Genomic DNA, 13,950 nt, shown 5'->3' with positions numbered 1-13,950 from the left:
TTAAATTCTAACTTTTTATTAAATTCAATATAATTTATTTTATAAAACGTTCATTATTCGAATATGCATCTGTGTTATCAAAGATTGAATAATCATATTAATTTTCCCCTATTGGGGTCTTATTAGACCCTAGACAATGCACCGGTAGGCCGTGCGTTTGAAATGCCTGGAGGGCCGCCTGCGAACGGATGACCCGCATGGTTGCACAATGGAATTATTTTTAGCACACCATCGCTAAGGGTGAACGCTAATATATCATTGTGATTGCATTTAATCATCTCCCCTAAGCCAGCATCATGGTTTGTAGATACCTATTTGAAAATATCTTTTCTTTTTTTCTTTCTTAGTGTAGGCCAGGGGTAGGCAACGTGTGACTCGCGAGCCACACGTGGCTCTTTAAGCAATATTGGCTCTTTTTTTATCAAATTAAAAATGTATTTTTTACAGAAATATAGATTTTTATTGTTTTTAATTATGCTATGTATAAGATTAAATAAAACTTTTAAATATTTCTTCAAAACCCTTATCCGCACCTCAATGGTGCATTGGGCACTGCATCATATAAACGCAGTGTTATCTTAACATATGAAGGAAAGGTGATCAGCCCTCCGCTTCAGGTACCAGTCCAGGGTAATATTGAATACATATTAGAGTGAAACAATCACTCATATTTATTTAATCCCCCCCCTGGGAATCGAACCCAAGACTTACTTAAGTTTTATTTTGTCTTCTTCACTAATCAAATTAAAAATGCACATTAAAATACATAAATTTTTCAATGTTAAAATGTGCCTTTAAATATTTTTTGAGTAACAGAGGTACATAGTTAAAAAAATGTTTATTTTAATAGAAAAAGACGTTTTAATTTTTTTGCGGTAATTTATACATCTAAGATGTATAAATCAGAAATTCTGATTAAAAATCTATTACTTAAGAAATACTTGTAGATTCCATTAAGCATATAATAAATTAAATTAAATTATTCAAAATTAAAAATTGACCTTGCTAAAATTTCCAAACCGTTTTGTTACTCACGTTTGACTCTTTTGGTCCAAGAGGTTGCTGATCCCTGGTGTAGGTCTTGTGGTCTGTTCTTAAAAGGGATTAGCCTCCTGCGATGTCGATTCTATGTTAGGGGTGGCTAAAGCATTGTCCGCAGTTGATTATTCGATAGCGTTACAATTTCTATTCGCCAGCCTGATTTGTACTTGAACTGTTCAATAATAATTATAGTCATGAAATAAAATTAGACATATTTAGAGGTTAAGAGCGAATCCTGCAAAGCCAGCATCAACAGTTGGCTTTGATGGACTCACTTTGGAGATTTCTGAACGTGAATTTAGACACTCAAAATGTTGTTAATAATACAAATGTCCTTAAAATGATAAACGAAACAGAAAAGAAGATTTGTATTTTATTTTTTGGTTCGGCCTTTACTTTGTGGTAAGACATGTTAAAATGATTAAGGAAACACATTGTTTTTATACCACTTGAGTTTATTTATTTATGACAACTAGTTTCTGAAGCTAAACTTCCATCTTCAGGTCTAAATAATAACTGAAAATGGAAGTTTAACTTCCGACCCTAGTAGTCATAAATAAATAAAATCAAGTGGTTTAAAAACAATGTGTTTCCTTAATCATTATAACATGTCTTACCACAAAGTAAAGGCCGAAACAAAAAATAAATACAAATCTTCTTTTAATAATTAAAATATAACTTTGCTTTAAAATCACTATTACGTCTTATAGTGATTTTAAAACAGTGTTACATTTTACTTATAAAATGGACAGTCACAAAGTTAGAGCCTCAAATATAAACTATATACAAATCTTCTTGATCATGCAATTATTCATGTATAGATTAAACGGCCACAATGACGTAGTATGTTTCATATAGATAAGAAATTTTGGGCAGATTATTAGTATCGATGATCAAGCAGTACCTAACGAAATATTTTTATTTCTCAGTCTTACCCCCTCTCATTTCCCCCCTTTCTCCAACCCCCTCTAGTAGCCACCCCTCCCACAGATCGACGGCTTGCAATAGCGCGCATATATCGCCCGCATTCAACTCAGTGCTGACATTTCTCAGAGTCGACATCCTGACGTCGTCAGCTCTTGCATTTTATACACTCGGCGAAATTAGTATATTTTTTTGAAAATTCGCCAAGTCGTATTCAAATTTTAAAAAATGAAAAATATCAAGCTACGTGTATTTAATTAAATAATATGTCACGCGCTTGCTACATTTTTTTCTTTATTCTGTTAATTTTGAAGTTTAGGAAAAGAAAATCATTAAGACTTTATCAAAAATAATTTACGTTTATTTTCTATATTTTAAAAGTTTCGTTCATCTGTAGGCATTTTTTTTAATTTTCTTCTGTACCTGTCTGAAAAACACAACGAAAGTGACTTTCTTTCATATCATCGGAGGTGTGAGTATTGCTTTTATTTGTATTATAGTATTATGTATCTAAATTACATAAATTCTCAAATCATTCGTTTTTTTTTGTTTATGTTGCCGTTTTCGCCTAACAACAGCAAAGCTAGTATTCACAGTATAATAACCCAGTAAAACGTATTTGTTTTTAATTTAAGCTTTACTTGGTAAATATCACTATTTCATAACATCTATTGTGACACGAGTTTCGATGCATTCCTCGTGATTTTTAAACATCGTGATGAGGAATGCATCGAAACACGTGTCACTATAAATTTTAAGAAATAGTGGTATTTAACAAGTAAAACTTAAATTAAAAATGAATTTTTACTGCGACAAAGTGACTGCCGAATTAATTAATTAATGAAAACGTATTGGGCTTGCTTTGTATTTCTTTCACCCTTTTTGTGACGAAGAGCGCGATAGCGCTTCTAGATAGTTCTATCGAAAATGTATAGGAGAAAAACGGTAAAATCTCAGAAAAACCATGAATTATGAACGCGAATATATATATGTACGTGTATATGTTTGTACATAATTAAATTTTGAAAAAGTTCGTGGCAGTTTTTCGTCGACATTTTTTTCGTAGTCTAAATTGTTCGCATTCTAAACTCGAAGATTCCCGCTAGCTTTTTTATTTAAGTTTAAGTTGGTAAATACCAATATTTCTTAAAATCTATTGTGAAAAGTGTTTCGATGCCTTTCGCATCATTTTTAAACACCGTATACACCAAGGATAACTTAAATTAAAAAATTTAAAAAATATATGTTTTACCAAAATGTGACTTTCGAATCAATAAAAATGAATTGTTCTTTTATCAATTTTATACCTTAAGTATAAGTGACTCTGAAATCTACCAATACAGGTTATCAAATTCCTACTTAGTCTCCAATTTTAAAAGTTTTAAAGCCTATTTATTCCTTGTGAGTGGGTTTACTCTTTATGTTTAAAGTAACTTTAATTTCATGTAATTCATGAGTAAAAATTCTGAGCAAAAACATTATTAATCTGTCTCTTTATACAATTCAATGATTCTACGTCAGCAATGAAGTTACTTAGTAGGTATTTGATTTGAGTTCTATGATTTTACTTGGGAGTATATATTGGATGTGAGTTTAAATTTCAATTGAATTCATGAATACAAATATTTTTTAATGATACAGTATTTCAAATAACGAGTTACCTCTCTAATAGAGTTTATGACTCAAATTTATTTGATATCTGTAATTCTGAACATCATTTATTAGGTAGTGTAATATGTAGACTTTAAATTAAATTTATGATTTTTTTATTACATCGGACACAGATGTATTTACCCTACGGGTGAGATGTGTTTTTTTTAATTTGTTTCATATGGGAGTCTGAGCATTTCAGGGCTTAAGACCTGGCATTTGGCTGGCTTAAGCGATCATTATTATGCTTCATATCAAGTTGAGACAATTAAAAAAAAATTATTTCATCCGTAGGGTGAATAATCCAGTGTCCGCTGTAATAAATAATATTTAAATTGATAAAATTATATGATATAACAATTAAATAAATAAAAAATTAACATCAAAAGAAGAAAATAATTAAAATAATACATAGATGGTGACATATATTTTTTTAAATTTAATTTTCATAAATTTTCTCCAACCTCATTTCTTCTGGTTAGAAATTAAATTCTATTTTTCCGAGGACCACTGTAAGCTGTGTTGCATAAGTTGTAGCTAGATTTAATTTTTATAATTTCGAACTGATTCGGCAGTCACTTTGTTACATCCTAGTCACTATCCACATCAACATTAAATTTTACTTGGTAATACCATTTTATTTTAACTCTAGACCACGGGGACGTTTCGGACAATGTACCTTAATATGGAACTATCGTAAAATGTACGACGAAAAGAAAAACGTTTACTAAAAACATTTAATTAATACGTGCAACATGTTTTTTCAAAATTTATATAAAATACGAACGTAAAATATGGGTGTAAAATTAAAACATATGCTGGTTGTCACTACATTCTTTACGTGTGTTATTACGGTGCTCTGACCAATTTGGTTGTTCGTCGTAAATTTTACGAAAGTCCTTTAATCTAGGGTTAAAAATATATCGTGGCACTTGTTTCGGTGTATTCCGCATTAGTGGTTGAAAATGATGTAGAATCCATCAAAACGCGTGTCACAATGTAGTAACAATGTAGTTATAAGAAGTAATAGTTAAGTATTCGTATTTTATTGTATAATCAATTTTATCATTATTTGAAATATATATAAATATTTATATTTGATTATACGTCATCTTCTTCTTTTAACCCGTATCCGTACCACACGGTGAATAAGACGCTGCATAGTATTGACGCAGTGTTATCTTGATCGTTACTCACATGAAGGCAAGGTGATCACTCCTGCGCTTCACGGAATAGTCCAAGGCAATATGAAATAGATATTAAAATGTAAAATCACAAACAAAAAAAATCACCCCCTCACCCGGGAACCGAATCCGGGACCTCCAGTGCAGTAGTCGAGCGCGCTAACCATTACACTACGGGGTTAGACATGATACTTATTAATGAAATAAAAGCAAACTAAAGAAATAAATTAAATTAAAATGTTGAAAAGTTAAGCATTTCTAGCGTCAAAAGGTCAGTAAGTTTAGGAAGAGTAGTTTCCATAGCCTCCGAAGCTCAGTGAGGGCCCATTACCGCAATCTGTAATTATGTAGACGATGAAGAGTCGAGTAGTATAGGAAGGGGGGTTTCCAGAGACCCCAAAGCTCAGTGAGGGCACATTACCGTATCTTGATGAAGAGTGGAGTAGGTAGTATAGGAAGTAGGGTTTCCAGAGACCCCATAACTCAGTGAGGACACATTACCGCAATCTGTAATTGTGTAGATGATGAAGAGTCGAGTAGTATAGGAAGGGGGGTTTCCAGAGACCCCAAAGCTCAGTGAGGGCACATAACCGTGATCTGTTATTATGTAGATGATGAAGAATGGAGTAGTATAGGATGGGGGTGTTGCAGAGCCCCCAAAGCTCTGTGAGGGTACATTACCGTTGTCTGTAAGTATGTGTATGATGACAAGTTGGGCAGAGTAAGAGGGTGGTAAGTGGTTTGCAGAGCCTTGGGCGGCGCGGCGATGCTGTAGCGGCGCCGGGAGCCGGGAGCATGCGGGCGCACGGCGCGCTGGCGCTGCTGGCGCTGCTGGCGGCCGGAGCCCTGGGCTCGGGCTGCGCGCCCGCCGACCGCGCCGTGGAGCGGCGGGGCGCGCCCGACAACGCGACGCTGGAGCGCGGCTGCGCCGTGTGCCGCCTGCGCTCCGAGGTGCGGCAGGTGTCGCTGGCCGCCATCCGGCAGCACGTGCTGGCGCGCCTGGGCTTCGCGCAGGCGCCCAACACCACCGGCCGCGTGCTGCCCAGCGCGCCCAGGGACATGCTGCTGCAGTTCGAGCGCGGCCGGCAGCACGAGGCCGACCTGCAGGCCGACCAGCCCGAGCGCTACTCCTACCACGAGGACGAGGACGACTTCCACGCGCGCACCGAGAAGCTCGTCGCCTTCCCCCGTGAGTACCGCCACTTCTTCTTCTGATCCTCAGTCTCTAACTCCTCCTGTCCTCAGCTTGCCACCTGGAGAAGCTGCGTCACATCCTTTCTCACTTGTTCCTTCTCACCTCAATCAGAATCTTTCCACTTTTCTCCTTCCACCTCGGTGTAAGTATTTCTTCTTCTTCTTCTTCTTCGATAGCCTCGGCCTCTAGTGTTTGTTATTCTCAGTATATAGCCATCCCGTTTCAACTAAAGGAGTCGCATATGGTCTGAGATGCTAGGATCCTGATATACGATTATATTGTATAATTTTACAGTTCGTTGCTATGCCAGAGGCGCCACTGTTTCCCCTTTTTCACGGCTCCACATATTCTTCTCGATAACGAGTACTTACATGCGAAAGATGGTATCAATTAAAGAATATATATATATATATATATATATATACATACAACTTCTGAAATTTGAGTGGTGTGGTTGTCAATCACATCTAATGTGACCACTTAAACCAGCCTCTGACAAGTCATAAGGCCCGTAAAAATCCAGATTTCTATATTCTTCTTTATCTTTGTTGATTTATCTCTACAAAAACTACATTCAACCACCTTGTGTGCTGGTTTTGTAATATGACCACGCCCGAGTATTTGAATTATTTGTTCATGCTAAGCTTTCCTCGATCTCTCTCTGGTCGTTTTTCCAAATAAATACACCTCGTAAATTGGTCCTATTGTTCTTTCCTCACTGGTTCCTTAAACATATTCATACTATCTCAAAACATCTCAATTTTATCTATGTATAAAGCTTTTATCAACATTCATTTTTTCATTTTTTTTTTTTTTTTTTTTTTTTTTGACATCTCATCAAAGATGAAGAAGAATATGGAAGTCTGGGCATTTACGGGGCTTACGACCGTCATAGGCTGGTTTGAGTGATCACTTTACACACGTGTAACATTCACCAATTCTACCCATTATTGACAACCACACTACTCAAATTCTTGGAAGTTCTATATATATGAACCAATTTAGAAACCTTGTTCATGAATCACTAAAACTTCACTAGAGACATCTATTGGTGAGATGTAAAGAAGCTTTTTATTAAGCAGAAACTCTTATATTAGTATGTGAGATTCATTTTTTCATTATATCACCATTAGAACATTCATCATACATCGGTTTGCCGCACTGAAAGATTGCATTTTGACAGCATTAAGTCATCTTTCATCCTTGAATATTTATGTAATATTGCAGTATTTATAATTGACACCCAGCTAGCTCCTCCTGATTTTTTTGAACAAGGAAAAAGGATATCAGAAAATATACAATGATGCCATGGCTATTGTTTTAACATCAACCCATGGCAGGATGTGAATGCATTGACCCTGCATTATTCGAAGGCTAAGTATTCGTGTGCACATTTGCGTACGTGCAAAATAATTGTACACCTGTATTGCATTGTAAGCGCTTGCATAGATTGCATAATAAGTATGTGACATGTGTAATAGTTTATTCTGATCAAGCACTAAATGCCACACCTCATTTAACGACGGAATTTTAGACTTATTTCTTACGAATAATAACGATTTTCTTAGTGACGAGCGACAGACGAAGTAATATATTAACAACATTTTGAGTTTGTCCAAATACTTGTTCACAAATGTGGATTATCTCCAATTACAGGAGTTATTTTCATATTATTTTTTGACATTTCATCAAAGATGAAGAAGAATATGGAAGTCTGGGCATTTACGGGGCTTACGACCGTCATAGGCTGGTTTGAGTGATCACTTTACACACGTGTAACATTCACCAATTCTACCCATTATTGACAACCACACTACTCAAATTCTTCGAAGTTCTATATATATGAACCAATTTAGAAACTTTGTTCTTGAATCACTAGAACTTCACTAGAGACATCTATTGGTGAGATGTAAAGAAGCTTTTTTATTAAGCAGAAACTCTTATATTATATTCTTCATCTCTGATGAAATGTCAAAAAATAATATGAAAATAACTCCTGTAATTGGAGATAATCCAGATTTTGTGAACAAGTATTTGGACACACTCAAAATGTTGTATATATATATATATATATTTATATATATAAATATATATAAGTATATACATATTTATAAAAAAAATCGAAGTGTGATCTTTCAGTACGGTTAAACGATGTTCATTGTGCAATGCAATGTGGGGAGAGTCTGGATGGTTCCATTCTCCTCACATGCGCGTACCATTGTCTTCTTCGTCGCCTTCCCCACCTAACGACATCTTGTATCTCGCATATTTCTCTTATCCTTTTGTTCCTCATATGCTCCTTAGTGTCTTCATTTGTGACACTCGTAGCGCGTTTTTGTTACTGCGGTGTTCGCTCTGCATTCGATACCATATGTCATGATAAAACTAAATATTTTTAATCAAGACGCAAGGAAAATATTTGTATAATTTCTGATATTTCTTGAGATTAGTTCGGATAAAAAGATAAAAAGAATAATTTTATGTCAAGGCTACTGAATACGCAAGTAGAATTTTTTCCCTGAACATGTTTATTCATTTAAATGAATTTGTTTTTAACCCTTTTCATAAAGCTTTTAAAATTGTCGTTTCAGAATTTTATTTATTTATTAATAATATGTAGGAACTATGTGTGTATAGACTTTTAAAAGCATTTACATAATTATCCAAATAATAAATAATTTTGGGTAATTTCGTATTGTATTTATAAATGTATGTATTATATACATATATAGTTTGGACATGTGGATCGAATGAGTGAATAAAGAACAGTAAAACAAATTTATGACGCAAATGCAATTGGTAATAGAATCGGAGAAACACCGAGGAAAACTTGGCATAATCTAGTACTTGACAGTGGCCAGGTAAGGAGGAAATGCATGGATGTAAAAGAGACGAAGGTTGTTTGCAAACACATATTGGTTTAGCGTTCTATTCTCTCTGCATATCCCTGCGGGGAAGCAGCGTGACGGATAGTTAGTTCTAACCGCTATCCGGACCCAATGGTGAATAGAGCACTGCATCATATTGACGCAGTGTTAGATTGATCGTTACTTACATGAAACCAAGGTGATCACTCCTGCGTTTCAGGGACCAGTCCAGGATAATATTATATAATTTTTACAGTGTAAAATCACTAATATTAATTATCATCACCCCTCTCTCTCTGGGAATCGAACCCGGCACCTCCAACACGCTAGCTAAACACGCTAACTATAACATCATGGAGGCAAAAAAAGGTGAGATAGTAAGCGAGAAAAAAAATATTTTCACTTAGAATTTTAAAAACGTAGCATTTATTTTATCATATTACTTCAAATGTGAGTTGAAGGATAGTAATTATTGTGGAAGAAAGTGATAACAGCGTGTCATGGTTATTTTCGCCGCGACTTATCAATTTTATTAGTTTGAAAAGGAAAAATAAATTAAAGGTCGCCAAACAAAGCTGATAAGGAACTTTCTAGTGTCATGACTTGGTAGATAACGCCATTTCAACTTAACATGGATATGAATAATTTAATATTAAATTAATAAATTTAAAATCATATAATTATAAACTGAAAAAATATTAATAAATTAAATTAAAATAGCGTTAACAATTTGTGATGAAATTAATTGTAAAATAACGTACATCGACAGTTTATTACGCACAACTTTATGTGTGTAAGCTAACTAACTAACCACCACGCTGCTTTCCTGCAGAGGTAGGAAAAGATAATAGAACGCCGCACCACTCTGTCTTTGCTCAAACATTCTTCGCTTCTTCCAAATTCATGCATCTCCTCATACAGCGGAAGGTCTGCTGATGACAGTCAACAGTCCGCCTTCTCCTGAGGAGTTTTACGCGGTTTTCTCCCAGCAATGAGCAAATGCTGAGAACATCCTGATTGGCCCACACTAGATATGTAATAAATGCAATTCCCATATTAAAAAAAAAAATTCTCCTCACACATACCCGCCAATTATTGCAACTCCAGACCTGACCACGCCCAAATATTTCAAATATTTATTTGATCATGCCAAGTTTTTCAAAACGGTTTTTTCTGCTTATATTTCCAACCACATTTGCCTCATAAATTCGTTTTATTTTTCTTTCCTTCTTCATTCTTTCCACCTGCTAAAACCATCTCAAAACACCTTTCATAATTTCATCGATAATCTCAGCTATGCATTATTTCCTTATTTCACCTTTCAAACACCTACAATATAATACATCGTTTTGCCGTGAATTCGTCTGAGTGATTACATTTCGACTACGTACAGTAAAATTTCATACTTCTTTTATCAACTCTGTGGTTCACTCCCATACATGAGGATTGGTACCAGGGCCCCATTGTTTACTGTCAAAAAAATACGAATATTTATACTACTACTACTACTACTACTACTACCATCACGCCGTTTCCCCGCAGGGGTAGGCAGAGAGGATGGAACGCCACACTCTTCTGTCCTGACATACACTCCTCGCCTCCTTCACATCCATACATCTAGACATACATGCCCTCCGATTACGCAGACTTTTGACACCGCCAGATTTTAGGTTCTGATTGATCTGATCGTGCCAAGTCTTTTTCGGTCGTCCACGTTCTGTTTTCCCTCTCACATTCGCCACATATATTTTCTTAGTCATTCTCTCGCTATCCATTCGCTCCACATGTCCATACCACCGCAAAGAACTCTTCCTTATCTTTTCAATTATTCCTCGTTCAGCCTTACATTCCTTTCTTATATCGTCGTTTTTAATTCTGTCATATATATATATATATATATATATATATATATATATATATATATATATATATATATATATATATATATATATATATATATATATATATATATATATATATATATATATATATATATATATATATATATATATATATATATATATATATATATATACATATATATATATATATATATATATAGAGAGAGAGAGAGAGAGAGAGAGAGAGAGATACATAAATGTCATATTAATCTGCATTTGAGAGTTCGCAGCAGTATGTTTGGTTGATTTAAGTCAGCTTTTTATTTAGCCTGTAAATACTCAGACTTCCATATCCATCTTTTTCATCCATATTGAGATGTCTAAACCCATATTTGTGAACAAGGATTTTGACAATGTCGTGAATATTATCAGCTTAAGGGTGGTTTATCACATGTTTAATAAAACTGTGACAGATTTCAAAAGTATAAAAAAGAAAAAAAATAAACATAGTCTGACTGTTCTCAATTATAATATTTTTGATTATATATAAATAAATACAAACATAATGTGGAATATGATGATGTTCACAGAATACTATTATACTTCTGTTTTTTAAGTATCATTAAAATTAGTTTCCTTGAAGAATTTATTGGTTTTTTGATTGGTTCATACCCGCCATATGACCTTTCTGTGCAAATTAATTCCTGAAAGGAAGCTGAAATAAAACTTCAAATATTCATAATTTATTTCAAGAATAGTAGAAGTATTGTTAGCAAATCGTAATCCACGCTAATTATTTTATATTGGGGTATTAATTTTTACATTTTGACGATTTTATATAGATGAAGAAGAGTCTGGGTATTCACAGGGTTCACGACCTGCAACAGGCTGGTTCGTGTGATCACATTATATAGTTTAACATTCACCATTCTACCCACAATTGACAACCACACAACTCATTTTTTTAAACTCACACATATATCATATAATTCTCACGTCGCTTCATGTGTGAGTTCACAGCAGTATCTATGGTTGATTTGAGTAAGCTTTTATATATCAGAGATCTTTTTATGTCAATGTATGCAAGATCCTTACCGAATTATTTTACATACTGGGAAACGCCTGAAAACATGATTAAATTTTTTTATGCATGTTGTAATTTTACCAGTTATTTTATTCACAACTTTTTAGGTGTGTTCAAATACTTGTCCACAAATCTGTTTCTTGTTATAAGCTTCCACTTGTTTGTGAGGAATTTCAAAATCTAAGTTTCTCCTTTAATAATGCCGAAGTGGAGAAAACCAGATTTGTGAACAAGGATTTGGACACATCCAAAACACTGTTAACTTATTTTTTTAATCGTTTTATTGCTCTGCACATTTTCCTTGACATGTTTATTTGTTCAGAATTTTCAGCAAAAAAAAAATATTTAGGATGAAGTAAAATGATGGAGATTCAATGACAAGATATAGAAATATAGGGAGCTGTGATATTCCAGAAATTTTTTTTTTTTTAAAAACATTTTTTTTCTTGTACCCACTGTAGTATATGATTAATTAATTTTAAACATGTTGTTTTTCTTGTTTTATTCATATGTGGATAATGCAGGTAGTATCATTCGACCATGTCGTATTTGTTTGCATGTTATAAACATTTTTTTTATAATTATTTTTTTAGTTTTTAGAGCATTTATTTTGTGGCTAGTCATTTATACTTTTTTTTTCACAAAATGTTAGAAATCTTAGTATATAACCACTCTAACATCCACTAGATCTCAGTCATTAGTGCATATTGTTCTGCAATCCAAAGATGCACTAAGTTGCATGTTAGTCCTTGGGTCGACCAAAAACGCATGTGATAAATATTTTGTGTAGTTGTACATATGTTAATCGTGCTATGGTAGAGACGTGTAGTACTCTTTGTATTCTGGTGTAGTGTTTGTCCTGACGAAGAGACGGGTATGTCACGAAACCATTTTTAAAAAAATCGGTGAGTGGTTGGTTTTATGTATTAATATTACTAATATTTTTGTAAAAATATTTTTAAAAATCATGAAGTTTTATAAATAAAAAAAAATAATAATAAAACCCTTATCCGCACCCCAATGGTGCATAGGGCACTGCGTCATATAAACGCAATGTTATCTTGATCGTATACATATGAAGGAAAGGTGATCAGCCCTCCGCTTCAGGTACCTGTCCAGGGTAGTATTGAATAAATATTACAGTGAAAAAATCACTTATATTTATTTTACCCCCCTTGGGAATCGAACCCGGGACCTCCAGAACGGTAGCCGAGCGTGCTGACCATTACACTACGGAGGCGGACATTTTTTTTATAAATAAGTTTTGTAAAATGTGCCCTCGGCACGCAAAAACCCAATGAGGGCACAATATTGTAAATTGTTATTTGTTTTTATGTGTACGACGTAAATTAAAAACATAAATATACTTTAATACATATATTTATATTGTGATATTGACTTATTTTATTTCTGTGATAATAAATGTTATTTACATAAATATTTGTATTTTTGGTAAGATATACATGGTTCACGACGCATATGTAAATAGTTCATCTGAGCTGGAAATAAATTGAATTTTTATTCGTGCAATTTGAATAAAATTAATCTTTTTTTTCATTTGTTTAATATACTTGTGTTTTTTATAATTCGTTTCATATTAAAAACATTTCTACTTTACAATCTTAAAATTAATTACAATAAAGAGACTAAGCTCTTGTGCTTGGAGAGGGGCTTACTCATAGTATTTATTGTTTACGTTTAATCATTCATTATTTATTTTTTAATATTTTATGTAATAAAATAATTACTATATAATTTCTTCTTTTTGTACTATATTTTATTTGACCATTGACCGGGTTTCATCGTTACGATAAATGTAATATTTCATAATTTTGATGCAGTACCCTATCCATAGTAAAAATAGTAAAATTAAATATCAATTTCATTGAAAGCTTTCAATTATATCGAATGTGTTTGAAGAAAACTTTGATGTGAGGAAATTAATGTTGTAAATTAATGTATAATATTTAATATACATTTTTAAATGTGAATTTATATGTTTACTTTTACATCTGATATTGCGTGTATAGTAATATTCACAAGTGGTACTTTTAAGAGTGGGTTTAAAATTACTGTTAATTAATGCACATGTATCATTTACAGTGCGTACATTCTATACAGACTGAAAAGCAGTGCCTATCCTAACTTACCCGCGCATATAAAA

At 33.7% G+C, this 13,950-nt stretch overlaps 1 protein-coding gene across 3 annotated transcripts in view; it reads left to right on the top strand.

Annotated features, from left to right (window-relative positions):
• Nucleotides 1-2,052: 2,052 nt before the first annotated feature.
• The window catches only part of LOC148312974 (uncharacterized), a 30,272-nt gene continuing 18,374 nt past the window's right edge, over nt 2,053-13,950 (top strand). The window contains exons 1-2 of one of the 3 annotated variants that reach the window (XM_088270957.1): nt 2,053-2,437; nt 5,547-5,988. In XM_088270957.1, coding sequence (XP_088127083.1) covers nt 5,595-5,988 — 394 coding nt within the window. In that variant the 5' untranslated portion in view covers nt 2,053-2,437; nt 5,547-5,594. The remainder of the gene's footprint in view (nt 2,438-5,546; nt 5,989-13,950) is intronic. The other 2 variants (XM_088270949.1, XM_088270963.1) reach the window with 2 other exon arrangements.

The sequence above is a fragment of the Brachycentrus maculatus genome, unplaced genomic scaffold, assembly GCF_059751285.1.
Source record: "Brachycentrus maculatus isolate JH-2025_06_01 unplaced genomic scaffold, ASM5975128v1 h1tg000028l, whole genome shotgun sequence".
Classification (NCBI taxonomy): domain Eukaryota; kingdom Metazoa; phylum Arthropoda; class Insecta; order Trichoptera; family Brachycentridae; genus Brachycentrus; species Brachycentrus maculatus.
This window is presented reverse-complemented; position numbering and strand designations above follow the sequence as displayed.